Source organism: Salvelinus alpinus, chromosome 11, assembly GCF_045679555.1.
Source record: "Salvelinus alpinus chromosome 11, SLU_Salpinus.1, whole genome shotgun sequence".
NCBI classification, from domain to species: Eukaryota; Metazoa; Chordata; class Actinopteri; order Salmoniformes; family Salmonidae; genus Salvelinus; species Salvelinus alpinus.
In genome coordinates this window covers 40,786,856-40,811,471 of record NC_092096.1, presented here as the reverse complement: position 1 = coordinate 40,811,471, position 24,616 = coordinate 40,786,856, and the positions used below count along the sequence as shown (strand labels likewise).

General features: G+C 46.1%; 1 protein-coding gene across 5 annotated transcripts in view; it reads left to right on the top strand.

The window, feature by feature from the left end:
• Positions 1–24,616, top strand: part of LOC139534163 (ras association domain-containing protein 3-like) — a 56,046-nt gene that overhangs the window by 9,709 nt on the left and 21,721 nt on the right. Inside the window, exons 1-2 of one of the 5 annotated variants that reach the window (XM_071333002.1) lie at positions 143–424; positions 4,309–4,433. In XM_071333002.1, coding sequence (XP_071189103.1) covers positions 304–424; positions 4,309–4,433 — 246 coding nt within the window. In that variant the 5' untranslated portion in view covers positions 143–303. Of the gene's footprint in view, positions 1–142; positions 425–2,975; positions 3,259–4,308; positions 4,434–15,186; positions 15,214–17,164; positions 17,517–24,616 lie in introns of those variants that run through there. The other 4 variants (XM_071333003.1, XM_071333000.1, XM_071333005.1 and 1 more) reach the window with 4 other exon arrangements.

Here is a 24,616-nt window from a genome sequence, read left to right as displayed (position 1 = left end):
CTCACGCGCACACACACGCACGCACGGGGTGAATGGGGGGCGACAGTAAGGGGAGGGACTAGCACAGGCCAGACATGACACAGAAAAGCCAGACAGGGCAGGATAGAGAGGGAGAGAAAGAGAGGGGGAGAAAGAGGGTAGAGAGGGGCCAGAGTGAAAGACAGTCTGGGATTTGCAGGACCGGGGCAACCTTATGTTGGATATGCGCAGCGCTCTCTGCAAAATGGAGCCCAGTATGTATGAGTTGGAACCTGGGTGTGTGAGCGTATGAGTGTGTGTGAGCTCTGTGTGAGTGAATGAGTAATGGGGCTGGCTAAAGGATTTGGGAGGACTCTGAGGAGGTTATCTGGTTTCTTCTTCCGTGTTCCCAAACTGATCCGCCGCTCTGGACGCCTGGAACTAAGCCTGCTTTGGAGGAACTCTGGTGAGTGTGTGTGTGTGTGTGTGTGTGTGTGTATACGTTTGTTTATGTGAGTGTGTGTATGTGGGCCTGTGTTTAGCCAACCCCAGAGCAATGGTGGTAAGGCAGGCAGATGGTTTGGTGTCACTAAGAGGCCATGAGCTGAGAGATAAAACAAGTATATAAACACATTGTTTAGGGACCTACAGTTCAGGTCCACAGATGCAGTGTTGAGTCCACAGACAGATCACTCAATGTCATCCCTGACCTGTCATGAAACACGCAAGACTCAGCACAAACACGTTGTGTGGAAGGCAGGCAAACAGACAGACTCTGCAGAGAGACCGAAAGACAGAGGAAGGGATACCGGTGAGAGGGAGAGTGGAAGAGAGATGGAAAGATATGCGCGTTCCATAATTAAGTGTGTGTGCATTTCAGTTAGGTGTTTGGCAGCCATGTGTGAAAAGGCTCATAAGTGCTGAGGGAATGGGTTTAGTCCCGTCGCTGGTATCTATGGGAAACTGATTAAAGGAGGAAAAACAACACTACCACAATGGAATGACAACCCTTCCGTCTCCTCCACTGACAGCCAGCACCGGTCTGAGACCACCTGCTGTCCTGGCAGTGTGTATTTGTGTTTTAGTGCGGTGTGTTTTGTTAGTGGGGGCCGGAGTGGAGCCGGATAGGAACGAGAGACGTGGAATTCAGAATTGAAGTCTCCGAATGTAGAATGTGGAACTAAGAGGGCTGTTGAGTGGGCGCAATGCTGCTTCAAAAAGGAGATCTATTTTCTATAGTCTAAAGAAAGCGCAGGAACGAATACAGCGCGCCACCTGTCTGGACGAGCCACACAAACACACAGCTCTCCAGCCCCAGACCATTCTACTCCGATTACAGTCCAGTACTAAACAGTGTTGTCCTTTTGTGTTGCTGCATCCAGAGCCTTAGTGTCATACCAACTGCTTTCGTAAGTTGATCACGTCGACCCCATAGCCCAGATACAGCTATTGTACCTAGTGAAACACAAGGCTTCACTCCAGCTTTGATTACAGGATAAGAAAACTATATCTCTCTCTCTCACACAAACACACACACAAACACACACACACTCCATCCCCGAACACGCACACAGGTCTACCTGGTCACAGCGGGACTCCAAGAAGAGTAGGCTTGAGTACTGCTATGTCTTCTGCAACCACACGGTGTCCTCTGAGTGAAGGTCTGGCCCTCTCTTACTTGCTTTTAAAACAAAGGCTATGGTCTTTACATGTTGGGAGTGGTACTGCAAGATGTGTGTGTGTTGTAGGGAGGGGGGGGGGGGACAGAGTTTGGCTGAATTGGCTCTTGGCACGTCGGTGAGAAGGTCGCCACAGGTTTCTCATCTCTCCTCCCAGCACACAGAGACATGGTTAGACAGCCAGCTCTAAATACCACACACAGCTGACACTGGCTAGGCTCAGGGGCGAGTGGTGTTGGTACGCATCTGTTTGTGGAGTGTGTTGTTGTTTTTTGGGGGAGTGTGGGAAGATGCTGACTTGCGCTCTGTGCTCCTCTCAGCTCCACTGATTAAGTCTGATCGATTGGTTTTGCCTGGCTGATTACAGGAAGGGCTATTATCAACGAGACAGCACAGCTATACTACGCACACACACACACACACACACACACACACACACACACACACACACACACACACACACACACACACACACACACACACACACACACACACACACACACTCTCTCTCTCCCCACAGGCCCAGGAGACTCCCAGAGGAAAAGAAAGTGCTTAACTCATCAGACAGACAGTAAAAATCATCATCAGATGTCAGTCTTTTGCAGTTGTGTAAGGCATGGAAGCGTGTTTCCCTCCGTGTTGAATATGTATGAACTTTCCAATTTGTAAGTCGCTCTGGATAAGAGCGTCAGCTAAATGACTTAAATGTAAATGTAATGTAAATGTGTTTGATTTCTCCTCACTGGGGCGAGACAAATCTCCTCTAAGTTCATGCATCACAGGCATAGTGCCTTATGTCTGATGACATAGCCTGTGGTGGTGTTTGTTATTATGTCATGGCGTCGTGGACGGACAGTGTAACGTTTCCTCTCTGGTTCTGTCCCAGCGCTAGGGCCTAGCTGAGACAATGCCCAGGCTTTGCCTCATTGTATCGAGAGCTACAGAGAGTTAGCGAGTGTTAAGGCAGGAAGCCTAGCAGACAAGAGCTGACCACCCTCTTTGTGTGCTGGTGAGCTCAGAGAGGAGCATCCCTGGCCTACGCACACACTCTCTCTCGCACGCACGCACGCACGCTCGGACACACGCACACTCTCTCTCTCTCTCTCTCTCCCCCTCCATCTCTCCCTCTCTCTTCTCTCCTACTGTCTGTGTGTCCATCACTGTGACCCATCGAGCCTCCATTTGACAGGCAAATCACCCACTCAGCACTACCATACAGAGAGAGAGTGGGAGGGGGAGACCGAGAGTGAGTGGGCGAGTGCGAGAGAGAGAGAGAGAGAGAGAGAGTGGTAGCAGCTAGGCAAATGAGTCTCTGTGTAGGTCTGGGCTGGCGAGGGAGCTGGGGGGGTTCCCAGTCCATACAGGCTATTGTTCCTGATGCTTGTTGTGCCTGTGTGTAAGAGAGTGAGTGCGTCGAAGCTGGGCCTGTTGCTACTAGCCAGTGGTGGTACAGTGTAGGCAGTGGTCAAGGAGTATTGGTTGGCAGACAGAGCAGTGAGGGAGAGCTTCAGAGAGAAGAGTGTGTGAGGCAGGAGGGAAATGGTGTGCTGGTCGGGGATGGGAGCAGCCATCTGTAAACTGTCGGTGAAGCTCAGCCGGCAGGTGAAGAGGAGGTCCTCAGGTAAGAGAGGAGACACACAAACACGCACACTCCACTCTGTTCCTGTACACCAGTGCTAACAGTGAGGACTTGCTGGATGTTCTGTACTCTGCAGAGGGAGTGTCACAGTGGTGTGTAATGTATTCTGTGTTATTAGCAGTCTCCCCCTGTCTCTCCTCCCAGACTGAGTTATTTCTAAGTGGGCTGCTGGATGCTGGCCAAGCCAGCGCAGAGAACGAGAGGAGAAAGAGAAAGAAAGCGAGTACATATTAGAGATCCCTTCAACCTTTTGTTCTGCCGTGGCGGAGTTACAGTATGCACGGGAGGAAGTTTGTGTGTCACTTGTAGACTTTCCCCAGCCTGTCAGGCAGATCTGATTGAATGTCAGCGGAACAGTTCCTCTTGTTCTTTGTCATTCCGGTGTATTATATAATGTTTACATTTTTCCTGCACTTGGAAGAGTTGGAATCGTAACGTTTGTTTCACTTGACCGAGCTGAATGTTGAGAGCTCAGTTGAAAGATGTTTGAACGGTGACTGCGAACAGGGGGTCAGTGTGAGTGTTTGCATACTGTGGACAACCTCATTTCCATCTCGTCCTCTCTCCAGACACAACACAACCTCACCTGGTTATTGCTGTTGCTGGAGACCCGAGCCTGGAGTCCCAGGGAATACTCCCATAGCCGTTTGGGTTGCGTTACAGATTAAATACGTTAGTGGCTGGGTTATACATTAGTTACTTGGTTATGGATTCAACTTGTTAGGGGTTTGCTGCGTATTTAACATAGTACTTGTGACCTGAGTGAATCCACGGGTCTCTGTTAATGATCACGCTGCTATTGAGTCAAACACAGATGAAATACTTTAAATCCTCCTGGCAAGGAAGTGGCAAGAGTCTTCAAGAGGTGGAAGAATAACTTGAAGTATGAAATGAGGGTATTCGGTGCGGTGTTAAACACTGCCCGCTCCGTTGACACACACCGAGAGGTAATGCAGGCTCTATGAGTCTGCAAGGTCAGGTCAGAGTGTGCTCTTTACAATTATTTAACAAGCTCCTCTCCTCCTGCTCCAGGGTGTAAGTATACGTGTCACCCAGAGTGTCGAGAGCGAGTGTCATTGGACTGTCACCCCGGTGGTCCTGTTGCCGTTGACACCCCCCTCAGCCAGGACCACCTTAACAACAACACACCGGCCATTGTGAGTACCCACCTTCTCTCTCACTCCCTCTGTGTGTCTGTGTTGTCTAATTAAAGGGTCAACACTTTGTTCCTTGAGATGAGTGCTGATATTATTATATTCTGTGATGGTCACATTATGACTGTATTTCGTGTGTTTCACCACAAGGGGGCGGTAGAGTGCATATAATGAGTATTCGCCCTGCCTGTGATTACAGTGAGGGACTGAGACGTAGTTCACCAATGTACCACCAGATGGCGCTCTCTCTGTCTCTATACTGTATCTCTTGTCATAGAACTCTTGGCTGGAGTGAGTGACTGTTTGGGGGATGTGTTGCTCTCAGGGTTTTTTGGGGGGATAAATGGCTTGGCTCTGAGTACTCTGATGGTATCATACTGAAGGGTGCGTGTTTGGGATTAGCTATGTGGAGCCAATGTTTTGAGACCAGCTGTCCATGTCATTCTCTATATAATAGGAAAGGGAAATGGAAAGTGGGGGATACCTAGTCAGTTGTACAACTGAATGCCTTCAATTGAAATGTGTCTTCCGCATTTAACCCAACTCCTCTGAATCAGAGAGGTGCAGGCGGGCTGCCTTAATCGACATCCACGTCTTCGGGGCCCGGGGAACAGCGGGTTAACTGCCTTGCTTAAGGGCAGAATGACAGATTTTTACCTTGTCAGCTCGGGGATTCGATCCAGCAACCTTTCGGTTACTGGCCCAATGCTCTAACCACTAGGCTAATAACCCTGGAGTCATTGTGTGTTTGTGTGTGCGTGCGTGCGCGCATGTGTGCACATTCTAAACTACCTGGCCCTGTAGCACACCCAACAGCAACATGAGCCGGCTGCCACATATAGCAGGGGTTGTGTTGGGTGGCCTCACACACATTTCTGTCCTCTGTGGTCCCAGGGGAATCCAAGGGTGTGTGTGTGGGGGGGCCCTGTCCCTAAGTCCCTGAGCCTTGGTCAACCTCATGTACGCAAGCATGCACACACACACAACTCTCGTGTGGGATGGATGGATGGATGGATGGAATGAGTGAGGGCATTACGCCATATAGACACACCTCTGTGGATCATATTCCATCATGACACAAGGCGAGACCCAGATGCAGACACAGGAGGCAGATGGTTGGAGTCTAACAATATTTATTAATCCAATAGGGTCAGGCAAAAGAATGGTCGTGGAAAGGCAAAAGGGTCAAAACCAGTTCAGAGTCCAAAAGGTACCGAAGGGCAGGCAGAATCAAGGTCAGAGCAGGCAGGATGATCAGGCAGGTGGGAAGGTAGTCCAGAGTCAGGCATGGGTCAAAACCGGGAAGACTATAAAAAAGAGAATAGCAAAAGGAGTACGGGAAAAACACGCTGGTTGACTTGACTAACCTACAAGACGAACTGGCACAGAGAGACAGGAAACACAGGGATAAATACACTGGGGAGAATAAGCGACACCTGGAGGGGGTGGAGACAATCACAAGGACAGGTGAAACAGATCAGGGCGTGACATATTCAGCATGTCAGGGATCTTCAACTCTGTCAAAAACAGTCTGGCTTCAATACTGCAGTGAAACAGTTTAGTGGTGAGATGTTAGCTCAGCAGAAAAATGGGACCAGTGCTGAACTGTGCTGCTGAGACATGCAGATGTCTGTCATTGTTGTTGTTTCACAGTGTCGTGTTTCTGTTTCTGTGTTAATCTGTGGTTGGGTGTGTGTGTGTGTTGTCTGTGTCTATGTGTGCGTGCGTGCGTGCGTGCGTGCGTGCGTGCGTGCGTGCGTGCGTGCGGCCGGGTCAGACAGCGGGAGGCATTGTTGGGTTTTGATCAACTCTCCCATGTGACTGCCCAGAACCAGAACCAGATTCCTATATTTATATGATCCTTCATTATCCTTATATAAAGTACTCTGAACCTCCCAGTAGACCGTAGCTCTATCTCTGTCCAACTCTCTGTCTCTGCTCTGTGGTCTGTGGTTCCAACTCTCCTGAAATGGACAGATAATGATATGAACCCATGAGACAGGAAATGTCTCGGTGAAGGAAATGGAATCGGAGAGAGGCTGGATGGATGGATGGATCTTCTCAGCCTCTGTTATACCCAGAGGACACAGACACAGGAAGACAATGAGCTCCCTTATCCCAGTTTAGAAGAGTCTGTAATAAACTAGGAATAAAGAGGGCCTCTACAATATTACTCAGTAACTATCATGATTAATAAATTAACACCTAGTGGTACTCTGTCTGTGTCACATGCAATCACATGCAATCTACATCTCTGTCAGCGCTAACTAAAGGTCTATACACAACAAGAGCTCACTAACTCAAAAATGAACACACTAATGCAAGAAATGACACACAAAGACACCCGAGTACATAATTTGTACTCGGTTAGTTAATGTGTGATTTTAGTTAGTTCATGTATAGTAAGTTTAGCTGTAGAGATAGTTGTTCTGACTGAGGGGAGGTGTTTTCTGACTGAGTGACTATGCACAGTGCTGAGAGTGACCTCTGAACTAATATGACAATGTCCCCTACTGCACTCTTATAGGCTGAGCCATGCCCTCTGATAGGCTAGCTAACCAGACAGGCGGTAAATAATAGGTCTATTTCCTGTTCCTGTACGATGGGAAAGTCAAACACAGGGACCTGGGGGAAAACAGTCATTAGGAGGAGAAGAATGTTGATGTATTCCCTCTGGGCTTCTTTGCTGCTCGTTAACCCCAAATATTAGCTTAGGAACACCTGCATAAGATGTTGAACTTTAACCTTTGACCTTTGTGACACCTCTGTTAATATGTGCATTCTTCACAAACCTTCACAGAACTCTTTATCTGTGGCGGAATGATCAGGGACTCGACACCTCTCAGACTAACGGGAGTCTCCCTTATTCCCTTCCCTCTTCTCCTCCTCATCGTGCGCGGGGTAATGTAGAACGTCCTATAGGGTTGCTTGCGTCATGCCATAGGTATGCTATCTTACCTGCTTCACTCAGTTTTTCTTCCTTATCTTAGCTGGGCTAAGATCTTATCGCTCCTCTTAAAAACATCCACTCTGACCTGAAGACCGACTGATTACTAAGGTTAAGCTATGGGCCAAGATGAAAGGATACCGTAAGTATATACAAGAGGGCAGGAAAAGCTCTACATACAGTGGGGAGAAGAAGTATTTGATACACTGCCGATTTTGCAGGTTTTCCTACTTACAAAGCATGTAGAGGTCTGTACTTTTTATCATAGGTACACTTCAACTGTGAGAGACGGAATCTAAAACAAAAATCCAGAAAATCACATTGTATGATTTTTAAGTAATTAATTTGCATTTTATTGCATGACATAAGTATTTGATCACCTACCAACCAGTAAGAATTTCGGCTCTCACAGACCTGTTAGTTTTTCTTTAAGAAGCCCTCCTGTTCTCCACTCATTACCTGTATTAACTGCACCTGTTTGAACTCGTTACCTGTATAAAAGACACCTGTACACACACTCAATCAAACAGACTCCAACCTCTCCACAATGGCCAAGACCAGAGAGCTGTGTAAGGACATCAGGGATAAAATTGTAGACCTGCACAAGGCTGGGATGGGCTACAGGACAATAGGCAAGCAGCTTGGTGAGAAGGCAACGACTGTTGGCGCAATTATTAGAAAATGGAAGAAGTTCAAGATGACGTTCAATCACCCTCGGTCTGGGGCTCCATGCAAGATCTCACCTCGTGGGGCATCAATGATCATGAGGAAGGTGAGGGATCAGCCCAGAGCTACACGGCAGGACCTGGTCAATGACCTGAAGAGAGCTGGGACCACAGTCTCAAAGAAAACCATTAGTAACACACTACGCCGTCATGGATTAAAATCCAGCAGCGCACGCAAGGTCCCCCTGCTCAAGCCAGCGCATGTCCAGGCCCGTCTGAAGTTTGCCAATGACCATCTGGATGATCCAGAGGAGGAATGGGAGAAGGTCATGTGGTCTGATGAGACAAAAATTGAGCTTTTTGGTGTAAACTCCACTCGCCGTGTTTGGAGGAAGAAGAAGGATGAGTACAACCCCAAGAACACCATCCCAACCGTGAAGCATGGAGGTGGAAACATCATTCTTTGGGGATGCTTTTCTGCAAAGGGTACAGGACGACTGCACCGTTTTGAGGGGAGGATGGATGGGGCCATGTATCGCGAGATCTTGGCCATCAACCTCCTTCCCTCAGTAAGAGCATTGAAGATGGGTTGTGGCTGGGTCTTCCAGCATGACAACGACCCGAAACACACAGCCAGGGCAACTAAGGAGTGGCTCCGTAAGAAGCATCTCAAGGTCCTGGAGTGGCCTAGCCAGTCTCCAGACCTGAACCCAATAGAAAATCTTTGGAGGGAGCTGAAAGTCCGTATTGCCCAGCGACAGCCCCGAGACCTGAAGGATCTGGAGAAGGTCTGTATGGAGGAGTGGGCCAAAATCCCTGCTGCAGTGTGTGCAAACCTGGTCAAGAACTACAGGAAACGTATGATCTCTGTAATTGCAAACAAAGGTTTCTGTACCAAATATTAAGTTCTGCTTTTCTGATGTATCAAATACTTATGTCATGCAATAAAATGCAAATTAATTACTTAAAAATCATACAATGAGATTTTCTGGATTTTTGTTTTAGATTCCGTCTCTCACAGTTGATGTGTACCTATGATAAAAATGACAGACCTCTACATGCTTTGTAAGTAGGAAAACCTGCAAAATCGGCAGTGTATCAAATACTTGTTCTCCCCACTGTAGATCGAACGAAGCTTTAGACCTCACGCTGAATGAAGATTCCTCAACAGCACACTGTGCAGCCAACAGAAATAGCCAACCGTTTCCTTAGTGACCCCTAATGTTAAATACAATTCTGTGTGGCTCAGTTGGTATATCGTGGTGCTTGTAACGCCAAGGTTGTGGGTTCAATTCCCACGGGGGACCAGTATGAAAAAAGTATGAAAATGTATGCACTCACTCACTCTCTTTATAAGAGCGTCTGATAAATTACTAAAATGTACATTTTTTGTGGAAATACCCCCTGAACACTGTTACGACTCTGTTTTTCACTTTTGCTATGTGAATCACTAAAAGGCTGCTCGTGTCACACGGCTCTCGTTATAAGATATAGGCCTACACTCCTCTGATAACAGAACCCAACCTCTCAGCAGAGTGCCTGGTCCTGGAACCATTCTCCAACCCAGAACCCAGAACTTAGAACTCGGATACAAAATCCACTAAATCATATATTGCATAACAGCTCTGTTCTATATGATTAGTGGGCTGTAACTTCAGATAGTTTCCAAAATCACACCCGGTCCTGATTTACTGTAGATGTTGATGTTGGATTTTATTGTTACGTGGTTGTTGTGAGGGAGCGGGGTCAGAGTTCAGCTCAGATTGGTTCATCATGTTACTGTTTTACAGACAGGGTGTTCCAGCTATTTCAACGGTCCCTCTCTGTGTCAAACTGGACAGATAAAGATGTACGATAACATCTTCAACACACCAGACATTCCCCAGGCTTTCCCCATACCCCAGCTACCTCTGACAGACAGTGTTTCCTATCAGCAGACATAGATCCAAGTCTTGGTCTGGATCCAAGAATCTTCTGGGACTCTGCAGTGAACTCTATTGAACTAGAATGTCTATCGCTACTAGTCAATATTCATTTGGTCTGCGATACGTCAGTGGTCATCGCAGCCCCTTATGGTTCCAGCTTAGGTCCCCTATCATTCACAGCCCTAAGAAGTCATGTCTATAAAAGAAAACCTTATGTCCAACCACACGACAGAGTGGCTTCTGTGCCACAATCACAATCAAAATCCCATCACGATCACAGCCTGATGACTTCCAGGTCAGCCTGTAAATACATGATGTGTTATTGTTTCTTATCTGCACCTCCTCTCCCCTGTTTCCCATCGTCTCCTATCTTTCCTGCCAGTCTGTAGTGTAATCAGTGAGTCATTGTGTTGTTACCTGAGGAGGAGAGACGTCCATGTTGTTGACAGAGCCAACATCTAATCAGAGCCTGCGTCTAATCCAAGCGGGATGAGGGATAATCTCACCTGATGTTTATGTTGCCTGTAGTGACTGTGTTTTAACTGTAGCGTCTCTGTGCTTCCCGCTCAGTGTCTATAGGTTGTGTTTGCGCTTCCCCCTCAATGTACAGACAGAGTGGGGACCTGATTATTCTAAGCCCTGTGTCCATCTAAGGGCCAGACAAAGGAGCCACAGTTAGTTACTGAATATGGGGCATAAGGCAGGGAGAGAGCAGGTCTATTGTGTCTAAGCGAGTCCTGACCTGCCTATAGTATTATACCTGTGAGCAGCAGCTGTTCCTGTGTTGTCTGCAGCTATGAGTAGGATAAAGTTGCCCCATATACATTTATAGATCTGTGCCTATGGGCTGATCGTAGGGTAGCCAATGGTGTGGTATGAATTGGGTCGGTGTGTGTTTATGTTTACAATGCTGCCTTGAACTCTGCCCACCGTATCTACCCGTATAATCGCTGCCTCCTCCTCCGCTCCTCTCCAATAAGCTTCCACTGTAAATGGCACACATTCATCATTGATAAAGGTATAAAAACATGTACAAAATGAGTGTTGAAAGACTTGAGATTCAACTTGATTTGAGAAAAGCGAGAGCGTGTGAAGTGGATAGTGTTGATCTGGCTGTTTTGGCAACAAAGAGTGCAGAATTATGGGCAGCAGCTCAACTCCCCAAAGAGTAAGTATGTTACCCAGTATAATAGTCCCTTTGATCTCTCCAGGGTCAACGTTGGGTGCCAGGTTCTTTACCGTTTGAAGTGCAAAATGGAGGGTGGTTTGTGTAGCTCAGAAACCAGTTAAGTGAAATACAGTAGTCTGCACATAACTAAGAACTTTTTGTTGTTGTTGTTGTGAACTTGTGAAAATTAGGTAACTACAGAAGCAAAGATGGAATATATTACAGTAGCATCGTGTCTGTATCCAAGCATTCCTATGGTGTTTGCTCATGAGTGAGTGGAGCTTCTTGGCTGTCAGAGAATGTTGTGAGTTACTGTGCCTCAGAGGAAGAGAGGCAGCAGATACATTGCAACATGCACACTCGCGCGCACACACACTCACTCCAATGCACTCAGTGCCTCAGAAGAAACACAGCAGAAGTCAAAGTTGAGTCACTCAGGCCTTATTTGGCTAAGTCAAAGGGGGTAGGGACAGGTATCCAGTACTATTGTGGTGTAATCTAACCACGTATATGGCCACAGGTGTTTAAAGTTGATCCACAGAGAAGGGGCCAGTGTGTAATCCATATACATTGCATTCGGAAAGTATTCAGACCCCTTGGCTTTTTCCAAAATGTTTACGTTACAGCCTTATTCTAAAATTGATTACAAAAAAAAAATCCTCATCAATCTACACACAAAACCCCGTTTTGAAATATGACATTTACATAAATATTCCGAATCTTTACTTTGCTTTGGGGAAAAAAATAGAAAAGGGTAACATATTGGTTTATTTTTATGTATTTTTGTAATATATATTTTTTAAACTGTTTGTGTCCTTTGACTGTTAAACTTGTGTTTGTAAGCGATTACAGCCTCTGCAGATCCTCTCAAGCTCTGTCAGGGTGGATGGGGAGCGTCGCTGCACAGCTATTTTCAGGTCTCTCCAAAGATGTTCAATCGGGTTCAAGGCTCTGACAGGGCCGCTCAAGGACATTCAGAGATCTGTCCCGAAGCCACTCCTGTGTTGTCTTGGCTGTGTGCTTCGCGTCGTTGTCTTGTTGGAAAGTGAACCGTCACCCCAGTCTGAGGTCCTGAGCGCTCTGCAGCAGGTTTTCATCGAGGATCTCTCTGTACTTTGCTCTGTTCATCTTTCCCTCGATCCTGACTAGTCTCCCAGTCCCTGCCACAATTTGATATGATTTGATGGAGCCCACTGTGTTCTTGGGGACCTTCAAAGCTGCAGAATTCTTTTGATACCCTTCCCCAGATCTGTGCCTTAACACAATCCTGTCATGGAGCTCTGCGAACAATTCCTTCAACCGCATGGCTTGGTTTTTGCTCTGACATGCACTGTCAACTGTGGGACCTTATATAGATAGGTGTTTGCCTTTCCAAATCATGTCCAATCAATTGAATTTACCACAGGTGGACTCCAATCAAGTTGTAGAAACATCACAAGGATGATCAATGGGAACAGGATGCACCTGAGCTCAACTTCGAGTCTCATAGCAAAGGGTCTGAATGCTTATGTAAATAAGCTATTTGTTTTAAATTTTTCATACATTTGCAAAAATTTCTAAAAACCTGTTTTTGCCTTGTCATTATGTGGTATTGTGTGTAGATTGACGAGGAAAATTTTTATTTCATCCATTTTAGAATAAGGTTGTAATGTAACAAAATCTGGAAAAAGGGAAGGGGTCTGAATAATTTTCCGAATGCACTGTATACAGTATACTGAAACTAGCTATCCATCACTCTTATGAGTGAGCATTCCTCATCTGTGTTTTATCTCAAGCACATCATATATCATTGCTCACAGGAATATTTTTTGTACTTCCTGATAATAAAATAGGGTGAATTATTACAACAATGTCGTCATTCTAGATGATACAGGTAGGGGAACTCGGACTCCCACACTCACTGATACACCTCCTTAGCCTGAAGTAGAGAGTGTCAGTTTTCTCACACCACTCTCTCCACAGACTAGCCTTTGTAGTGGAAGTCTCATTTATGGAGTCATTTATGGGACGTTCCTTACGCCTCCCCGACCTCACCCACTCACCTCCTTACGCACCTACCCCTTTTACCTCACCCTCACCTCTTCTTACCCCTTCGCCTATAACTAACTAAACCTGCCGCTTGTAAACCTGCAGGGTGCTGAGAACCTTGACCCCCTGTCTGCAGAGGAATGTGGGTAATGTCTGCCAAAGGCTGTGGCTCTCAGCCAGACAGACTACAGGCCCAGTGACCGTTTACCTCTCTCTCTCTAGCCTGGCCTGCCTGACGGCTCTCTCTCTCTGTGGAGATCGGGAAGGGGGGGGGGGGGGGGGGGGGGGTTCAAGCCGAGTGTCCATTGTTTTACACCAGGGAAGGGAGGGGGAGTGTGAGGGGGTTGGGACTGAGAATGAGTTTCCATGTGTCTGAGACATTCTCTGTGATTTTTTTTCACACGCTCCCATGCACATACAGGAGCCGATCTGTTGGTTCCAAAGTCAGCACAGTACTACAGAAATACAGGCCACGGAAGCCGTAACAACTAGTGCCCATCACTCCACCTGACCAGAAGCTGTCCACTAGAACAGGGTTCTAGTGGACAGTATAGTTTGTCCTTAACAGACACGTGGGCAGTTGGCTCTGTGACTGCAAGAGAACTGGACAGAGAGGCCAGCTGTATGAATCTTCTCTGGCCAGGCTGTGGTGTGGTTGGAGGGTTTGGCTGTTCCAGTGCTCCTGGGTTATTTTTAGGTCGCCTCTGCACTCTGGGTTTAAATGAGGCCTGTCCCTCCATAAAGCCCCAAGAAGCCTGCTACAGTATGTGTTGGGTGTGGTCAGGATAAGGGTTGTACGCCTTATTCACTACAGATGTTACATACGTTTGACCCAGTATCTGACATTGTAACAGCCTTTCTAGTGACTGGGTGGGCTAGCTAGTTGTATGATATTAGTGTGTTAAAGAACCAGCCACACAGGAGGAGCCATGTAGAAATGTACTAAGAAAAAAGCCTTCGGGCAACTCAAAGCCTAATAGAAATGAACTGCATGCACTTTTCATTGTGGCTGTTAAAGCATTATAGCTCTGCTCTCTGAGAATCGCAGTAATGGGTTCCATTTGTTGGCTGATGCAAGACGACTTTATCAGACACTAAAAACACCACCACTGAGTTAAAACATGAATCAAACCATATTACACATTTATAACCAAATAAACCCAGGAGCCAGCTAGCCTCCCCACAGTCAAACACCGAATGTGTTTTAAGAATGTTTATTAATACTTACACAACAGATTATCTGACACTGCATGGGGTGGTTGTCGTAACAACAGCATGAGAAGCTGCTGCTGAAATGATTACATTTTCATGACTCGCTGTGATCAACGCCAGTAGGAGAGAAAGCCAACCCACATCAGGGAATGAGAGTCAGTAGCAGAGAGGGGTTTATTCCTGGCTAGAACCCAACCCAATCTCATGTCTAACAGAGAACAAGGCTTTCATTTGGGTGTTTTTGTTCAGCTTTTCTTCGCCCATGCCAAACGTTTACATAACTAATGTTGTCCTCATATGGTAGAGATGGACCAGAGATGGACCCCCAGGTCACTATAACCAATGCCTTGACCAGTTTGGATTGAAAGGTGAGAATGCAGTTGAACCGGAGTTCCTGCGTAGGGTTCTCGTGTTCCATTTCCTGGTTACTGATGATGTCATGTTACCCCTGGCTACAGAATCCCGTCCGAGCACATTGAGCTATGTTAGGGTGGCTGCCATAGGCCTATGCAGAGTTTAGAAAGGGGCAAGACATTCTGATTTTATATATAGGTTATATGTGGTTCTGGTAGATAGGCAGGGGTTTTTGACATGTACACACTTAGAGACACACAAACACACACTACCACTACTATCAAGGGTCACTGGAAATTTTAAAAGGTTGGTCTGACTGAACGCCTGATGTTCCACCCATTCATCTGGGCGTATGTCAGTCTAAAGTATTAAATGCCTTTGGTCTGCATTTTTAGTTTAGTTGGCCCTGGAGCTCGGGTAAAGCAGCATGTTGCAGGGAAGGAAAATAAGAAAGCTAGCTTCGCTGTGCTGCATGTTCATTGAGGTAAGTGGCAAGCAGATGTTATGTTGTCTCTTTAGGATGTGTGTATTTATGGATTCATATGGATTATTTGATGATGAGTGGAAGTGCTGAGCATATAGACCTACAGTATAAAAAAAATTATGTCACCTTTATTTAACTAGGCAGTTAAGAACAAATTCGTATTTACAATGACAGCCTACCCCGGCCAAACCCGGACGACGCTGGGCCTATTGAGATGCAGTGACTTAGACCGCTGCGCCACTCGGGAGTATGTCATCAAGTGCCACTGACTAAGGAAAGAAAAGTACGAGGCAGGAGGAGATAAGCAAGCAAGAAAGAAAGAATGAAATAACTACGGGTTTCACTTCATTGGTGTGAATGTAATGGTTTATATCTACTTATTCTGATGTATTCAAACAAATCAAAGGTGGACCACGGAGAAGCCGGTGGAAAGTGTAGGTTGGGAAGAGGCGAAGGAGGTGCGATGTCGCGAAAGCGCAAGAATGGCGCTACTAAGATCAGAGGTTTGTCTCCTGTGTATAGACCTTCGTTTGAGGAGTACATACTGTACATACTTACGTCTCCTGATTACAAACTAAGTAATCTTACTTATAGGTCTTCATGCTCTCTTGAGAACCTTGAGGATCTTGAAATGGAGTCAGTTGGCAGTGGCGAGCACTCTGAAGTTGAGCCAGTCCAGGATGTAGTGGGCCTACCTGCGGCAGCAGGTGTGGTAGAGTCTTTCAACGTTTGCCCCGAGAATCCTACCAGAGATGATTTTGGACCGGTCGGAGTGAGATTTTAGAAAAGGGTTGATTCCTGCTTTTTGGGCAACCCTTACGTTGTGTCAAGCTGGGTAAAGGATAAACTGGGAATGGTTACATCTGTGAAGTGGAATTGTTTGGATTTTTTATGTATCCGCCTCCCAGAGGAAGCGGGTGCTTTAAGTCACGCAGCTCGGGGTTCAACCTGTGGTGTGCTTTGCTCTCCGGAGCAGGGCACCGCTGAAAGGGGTGATCTGTGGGGAAGTGTTGAATGTAGAGGTGGATCAAATGAAAATGAAGATTCCTAGTGTTTGTGACTTCCGCCATTTGGTGAGATGTAGACCCGATGGCAAGACTGAAAATACCCTGTCTGTTTTGTTGAGCTTTGACCCAGAGTTTCTACCTGTTAAGGTTAGGTTATATTTGCTATTCTGTGAGGGCCTATGTTCCGAACCCGCTACGGTGCTTTAGGTGCCAAGGTTTTGGACATGTTGCAGCAGTATGTAGAAGGGAAATCCCACGATGTGAGAATGTGCATGAGAGCATAGTCAGAGGGAGTGTACAGTTGGGATAGAGAAAGCACTGTGTGTCAACTGTGGGGGTGCCAATGCAGCTGGGGATACAAAGTGCCCTGTGAAAGAGAGACAGGTTGAGATTGCCAGAGTTTGAGTGGGGCAGAAAGTTTCCTATGCTAAGGCAGCGAAGAGAATAGAGGATAGCCCGAGGGTGAGTGAGTTGACTGGGAGCCCCCCAGTGAGCAGGCCTGAAGAGAGAGAGCCAGAGAGGATGAGTTTAGTAAGGTTGGATTTCTTGCGGTTATAGCCATGGTGATCAACTGCACTACACTGATGGAGCAGACACGACTGAAGATAGATGTGGTAGTTGCAGTAGCAGAGAAATATTTGGTTGTGAGAGATTTTAGTGCAGAAGATCTACAGGAAGTTTTGAGAGAAGGGGTTCCATCCATCGGGCAAAAATAGTGGGATGAGGTGGTTGGTTTTTGGGAATAGTGTATAGTTGCATGGTTAGATGGTGGTGCAATTTGAATTTGTTCCATTCCTCTTTTCCCTTTTTGGGGGTGACCAAAATGTGCAATCCGCTCTCCGACCTGTAAACGGCAGCAACACAGCGTCTAGTCTGCCGGAAAACCACACGAAGAAGAAGAAGAGGAAGCAAGTCAAAGGTGATTTCTATAGAGGATTTTCAATGAGTTCTAGTAGGCGTGTCTTCAGAGCGGCTGACAGACAGCGGCTCCATAGTTGCTAGAGTGTGAGGATTGATCAGTAGTTGGTTGAAGAGTGAACGGAGGATTCGAGCGTTGGAAAGTGTTCTGCTTTTTGCGGTTCACAAAAACAAGTTTGCGGAGGTGTAGCCAACTTTATTTTCAAGTTGTTGCTTTGCTGCAGGCAAATTTGAAGAGATTAGGTTTCTCCTCAAATGACGTGGACTAGCACCATGAGTAGTGGCTACAGTAGTTTAGAGGAGGACTCCGAAGAGTATTTTTTCACCGCCAGAACTTCGTTCTTCAAGAAGCCTTCAGGGAAACCAACCCAGTGCAAGGTACATGGACTTTAATTTGTGCCAACGTCTCACCTGGTAGCTACTGTGTTTTGTCATATAAAGTTAGCAACCTGTTGCTAACGCGTTAAGGAGTTACCAGTTTCGCGTGCAGTATTTCCAACGTAACCAATGGCAGGCAGGCTGGCTAGCCGTCTCATGAGCTAACTTTTAGTTATCAATTATTTGTTTAGGCTAAATCCATATTGGTTTGCCAGGCTTTATGATTTTAGATTTGAATGGAGCTAATCTGATGGTGGACAATTATAGCCGTAATCTGAGTGGCACGTGCAGCTAATATATTTCAGAACCACTTGGGATCATACTTTGATAGGCTATTGTCAACAATTAAATTGTATAGTTGTATTTTAAACAGTGGTAGAGTTGGTTAATTGGAAAAGTGCATGCCAGAGGAGACCTTTAGCCCCTGATTGGGTTAAAGCCCATGACATCCTGACTATGGGGTCTGGAACTCATAAATAGGTCAATTTGTGCTCATCAATACTGGTCTGTCTCCCAGACTCAAGACTCTGCATATAATGTAAGTTATTGTCCTGTCTCTCACACACAACTGCATTCACTATGTGTGTGTTGAGCTTGCAAACTCTTCTCAGCCTGACCTCTCATATTTCCATATGACCTTGACAGTCATATTCCATGCCAGGCTGCAGACAATGTGGCCCATGCAACACACACACTATGCCATGAAGGGACTTGCCCACTAAGCATAATGCTGTGTCTGCCCCCACAATTGTGTTATTGTGGGTGAAACGTCACTCAGAGGGTCTCTCATAGTAGCTCCTCTAGTTAACCCTCCAGCGGCTCAAATCCTACTCTATTAGAGGTCGACCGATTAATCGGAATGGCAGATTAATTAGGGCCGATTTCAAGTTTTCATAACAATCGGAAATCGGTAATTTTGAACGATTTTTACACCTTTTATTTAATCTTTATTTAACTAGGCAAGTCAGTTAAGAACACATTCTTATTTTCAATGACGGCCAAGGAACGGTGGGTTAACTGCCTTGTTCAGGGGCAGAACGACAGATTTTTACCTTGTCAGCTCAGTGATTCAATCTTGCAACCTTATGTTTAACTAGTCCAACGCTCTAACCACCTGCCTCAAGAGGAGCCCGTCTGTTACGCGAATGCAGTAAGAAGCCAAGGTAAGTTGCTAGCTAGCATTAAACGTAATCAATCATAATCACTAGTTATAACTACACATGGTTGATGATATTACTAGTTTATCTAGCGTGTCCTGCGTTGCATATAATCGATGCAGTGCGCATTCGCGAAAAAGGACTGTCGTTGCTCCAACGTGTACCTAACCATAAACATCAATGCCTTTCTTAAAATCAATACACAGAAGTATATATTTTTAAACCTGCATATTTAGCTAAAAGAAATCCAGGTTAGCAGGCAATATTAACCAGGTGAAATTGTCACTTCTCTTGCGTTCATTGCACGCAGATTCAGGGTATATGCAACAGTTTGGGCCCCCTGGCTCATTGCAAACTAATTTGCCAGAATTCTACGTAATTATGACATAACATTGAAGGTTGTGCAATGTAACAGGAATATTTAGACTGATGGATGCCACCCGTTAGATAAAATACGGAACGTTTCCATATTTCACTGAAAGAATAAATGTTTTGTTTTCGAGATGATAGTTTCCGGATTCGACCATATTAATGACCTAAGGCTCGTATTTCTGTGTGTTATGTTATAACTAAGTCTATGATTTGATAGAGCAGTCTGACTGAGCGATGGTGGGCACCAACAGGCTCATAAGCATTCATTCAAACAGCACTTTCGTGCGTTTTGCCAGCAGCTCTTCGCAATGCTTCAAGCATTGCGCTGTTTATGACTTCAAGCCTATCAACTCCCGAGATTAAGCTCGTGTGATCGATGTGAAATGGCTAGCTAGTTAGCGGGGTGCGCGCTAATAGTGTTTCAAACGTCACTCGCTCTGAGACTTGGAGTAGTTGTTCCCTTGCTCTGCATGGGTAACGCTGCTTCGAGGGTGGCTGTTGTCGTTGTGTTCCTGGTTCGAGCCCAGGGAGGAGCGAGGAGAGGTACGGAAGCTATACTGTTACACTGGCAATACAAAAGTGCCTATAAGAACATCCAATAGTCAAAGGTATATGAAATACAAATGGTATAGAGAGAAATAGTCCTATAATTCCTATAATAACTACAACCTAAAACTTCTTACCTGGGAATATTGAAGACTCATGTAAAAAGGAACCACCAGCTTTCATATGTTCTGAGCAAGGAACTGAAACGTTAGCTTTTTTACATGGCACATATTGCACTTTTACTTTCTTCTCCAACACTTTGTTTTTGCATTATTTAAACCAAATTGAACATGTTTCATTATTTATTTGAGGCTAAATTGATTTTATTGATGTATTATATTAAGTTAAAATAAGTTCATTCAGTATTGTTGTAATTGTCATTATTACAAATACATTTTAAAAATCGTCCGATTAATCGGTATTGGCTTTTTTTGTCCTCCAATAATCGGTATCGGCGTTGAAAAATCATAATCGGTCGACCTCTATACTCTATGGGGTCTATTCATCCAGCACCATGTGGATGACTTAATGCCTTCTTTTAAATGTACTGTACTTCATGGTGCCATTGGTTATGCCAATGCTACTTGTTTCAAATAGGTTTCATGGGCTTAGATAAATCTCCTTCCTTCCCCCCTGACAACACCACCACCAACAAACAACAACAGTTAGGCTACCAGTTAATGATAAAGCCGAGGGGCTAGTTAGTTTCTTCCGTAGCAATGTCTCCTCTTGAGCAATGGTTTTTGTGACGATTTAGATTCTCTGTTGGCCTTGGCCCATGTTTAACCAAGAGTGCCTGTTCATTGGTGGTGTGTCTTTACAAGTTGAAGTTTCAGCTTCAACATGCCTCTAGTCTTTCTGTTTACCCCTTAGCACCATGGACACTCAAAAGGCTCTGACCCTGCCTGGGCTGCTGGGAAACGGCTGCAATAGACACACACACGGCGGCACAGCTTCTGAGTGACGGGGCCTCATAACCCTCTTCAGCTAGTCTCTGTCTCCAGAGTAGCTAGCTAATACTGTGGACTACTCAGTAACTCACAGCCCTCTTTCTATATACGGGAGGAGATGACCCTAATGGGTCTGTAGTGGCGCTATGTGATAGTTATATTGATGTATAGTACGTTAATCGTAATAGTAGGTGTTTGGTATAAGAGTGTGTGTAGTATTAGTTATCGTATTAGCTCCTGAGTGGCACAGCGGTCTAAGGCATTGCATCTCAGTGCTAGAGGCGTCACTACAGACAGTGGTTTTGATTCCAGGCTGTATCACAACCGGCCGTGATTGAGAGTCACATGGGGCGGCGCACAATTGGCCTAGCGTCGTCCGGGTTAAGGTTTGGTACGCCGTCATTGTAAATAAGAATTTGTTCTTAACTGACTTGCCTAGTTAAATAAATACTTAAAATAGTTGGTTTTTAGTAGAGCTGGGCAGGAGTGAGTCGGTCTGTTTCAATCTAACATGGCAGCCGTGTAGGAAGAGAGGGCTGCTGTTTGTTTCTCTACTCCAAAGTCAACAACGGCAGACGCTTACGTAAGATAATCACCACGCATTATCTCCTCTGGCAGTCTTCCTGTATACAACTCAAACTGTGGGCTGCCTCGGTCACAGAGAGGGCTGTTTGTTGGGTTGAGTGGAGGACAAGTGGTGGCTGTTTGTGTGTTTAGGGTGCTGTACAACAATAATGCATTTCAGTTTGTCTCCTTGAGTGCTCTCTGTTTCCAGATGGAGAGGGTGGGAGAGAGATCTGTCCAACAGAGGGAGGGAAAGAAACAGCTTAGTGTCGGTCTTCCTCAGACATCAGAAACACTACTCTGTCCGGACCAGAGGATGCCCCAGATTACTAGAAGGGGATGGAATCACACCCATGGTTTCTGTGGTAGCTACAGATAAATAAGCTGCTTTAGCCTCCCTTCCAGTCTCTGCTGCTGCTGGTGGGAAAAGGCCCCTTTTAGTTGGATCTCAGTCCCGCAGACTATATTCCCGTGAAAGTACAGGAGGGTTTTGATGGCAGTGGCAGTGCCCCCACACACGTTCAGGGAGGCTGGGGTTGACTTGTCTATGACATTACCTGACAGCATGGTGTGCAAACGCATGTCAGGACCTTGATCAACCACACAATCCATTAACACACCCTCCCTCACGCGTCTCCCCCTCTTCCACCCCTAGTTCCTCAGCTATTGTGTTGCAGTTCTTGATTGTTCTCAGTTTTGTATCTGGTTCTCTGTTTGCTGTCACTTTCAGTTCAAGTTGTGCAGAAACGTATTTTACATTTTTTGTGCTATCCAATTGGTAGTAACAGTCTTGTCCCATCGCTGCAATTCCCGTACTGACTCGGGAGAGGTGAATGTCGAGAGCCGTGCCTCCTCCGAAACACGACCCCGCAAAGCCACACTGCTTCTTGACACATTGCTCGCTTAAAGCGGAAGCCAGCCGCACCAATGTGTCGTAGGAAACACCGTACACCTGGCCACTGAGTCAGCGTGCATTGCGCCTGGCCCGCCACAGGAGTCGCTAGAGCGCGATGGGACAAGGACAACCCGGCCGGCCAGCCAAACCCTCCACTAACCCGTACGGCGCTGGGCCAATTGTGCGCTGCCTCAAGGGTCTCCCTGTCGCGGCCGGCTGTGACACAGCTTGGGATCGAACCAGGATCTGTAGTGATGCTGCTAGCACTGCGACAAGTTGTGCATTATTACTAGAGCTGGGACTAACTTCCTTGCCATGTTAGTATTGTGGCAAGGAAACACAACATGAAGAGGATATATCTTTAATAAATCAGCCCTAATGTTGAAAACAAACATCATTATGTTGTCATCCAAAGTCACATTTATTTCCCAAGCAATACTTGGGAAATACAATACTCACAATACTTTACATACTGCAGGTTTTTGAAGGACCAAGGAGTTTGGTCTGCTTCGTGTTTTCATTTTTGCCATCCCAAAAATGTTGCGCTATTGGTATCGTCCTGGTCCTAATTATTACAGTATCACATTTACCACAGTTCCTCCATTTTGTCCTGCTTATCATCTTGCTGTAGGAAATGTAAACAAACATGCAAGTCCAAAGTACATACAACAGAACTGTTCACCAGGCCTGCTCTTCCTCCTGGGCGGTACTGTGCTAGCGTTTACTTAGCACTAGCTTTCGGGGAGTGGAAAAGGTCTGAGTGAAAGAGAAGACCTCCAGGAGCCCCAGCCAATCTCAAACTCACACTAGAACCTTCAGTCTGCTGTGAGTTTACATAACGGCAGCCAGACCTCTCCAGACGCCTGTTCCAGAAGAAGTGAGAACGCCTGAGAGCTTTGTCTCTGCTATTCAGGGACGGGGTGTCCGTTTTTCCAGCATACCGGTCTGTGTGTGTGAGAGAGAGATGACTCCTCTGACTTGAGTCTTCAGATTTGGAGATGAAGAGAGTTTGGCAGTGGCACACCCAGCCTAGACAAAATGTAGGATCTGCTCCAGGGAGATCTCCAATAGATCTGTGTAATTAACAAGCTAAATATATATATATTTGATGTCCAAGCAGGGAGTGACTGGTGCCACTACAGTTGTACCTTCATCAACCTTACACAAAGCCTTTCTTGTCTCTTTGTGTGTGTTTCGATATGGCGTGTTAATGATAGGAGACAGAATAGCGTGACTAAGCAGTGGCAGAGTGCTCGGGGCACCACTTGAGGTACAGACTGTTTGAAGAAGAGTCCCTGAGGCTTTCATCTGTTTATGTTCACAACCTAGCCAGCCCTAAACACTGCTCAGCTCGACTCAGCTGTGTGTGCCTGCGCACCGTGTGTTTGTGTCAATGGGTGCCATGCAGGCCTGTTTCCTTCCTGCTGTTGTGAGTTTCCTTCTGCTGCAGAGAGGAGAGAATGTCAACTTTCTCTGTTTTCATACTTCAGATAAACAAAGCAAGACCCACACAGCATACTCCACCAATTCAGCCCTCGCAGCTACTGATAAAAAAAAGGCTGATTTATGGAAACGTGCTTCTTAGTTTAGAAATGCAAAACGGGGCCTACGTCATTTAGCCTAAATACCAAACAGAGCCATGTTGAAAAAAAGACTGTGCTCCAAAGGTGGGTTTTACTGCAGGGAGTTGGCATGGGAGTAGGCTGCTTCATGATTCGTGGCCAGTCTTGCTCTCTTATGTTGCTGTCGCATGACCTGCCTGCATGTTACATAAAGCCCTTTTTATAACTGCCTGCTGCTCTAAGTGTTCTGTTCCAGAGGAAACTCAATTTGATTGTTTTTGCAATGGCCCCGGTTGCTATCGCAGTCCCCCCCCCCCTACACAGACACACACACACACACACACACACACACACACACACACACACACACACACAGAGCAGGCTCCTTGATAATATGATTACCTTTCAGACTGCCTGCGTCATGGAGCAGATGAGGTGTTTGTTAAACACTGGACCCGTGTGTGTGCTCGACTACTCGTGCATGCACAGCCACATCGGTTATGGAACGGCAGCACTTGATCAAGCTTCCAGACCTACTGAACTGTATCACCTATGGTCCTGTCCCATCGTAGCAAGACAACAGAACAGGTGGTCTATGAGAGACACACCCCTTCACTGTCTGTGAGAGAATCCCTTTTCTCTGGACAACAAACTATCATTATCCTGAATAATGCCCTGTAGAACTACTGAGGCCCAATAGGAGCTGGTTCTTACTCATAGGTCCCAAAAGTCACCTGGCCTACAGGTGTGTATTACACACTAGGAAGGGTATCCAGGTGGTCATTTAACTGATGGGAGTCGGCCACCACCCTCTCATTTCCCCTGGCTAGGGTCAGAGGTCAACTGCTACAGAGCAGAGGGTTGTGGGTCACTATCCTTGAGGATCCCTGGCTACCATATGTTGGTTCTGGGAGCAGTTAGAGAAATTGGCTGTGGCTGTAATTGCTGTACCACCATCACACACACTACGCATGGTATCTGCACACATCATTACACACTACGTACAAGCGCCACACACACCATTGCACAATACGTGAGAGGAGAGCGAGAAAGG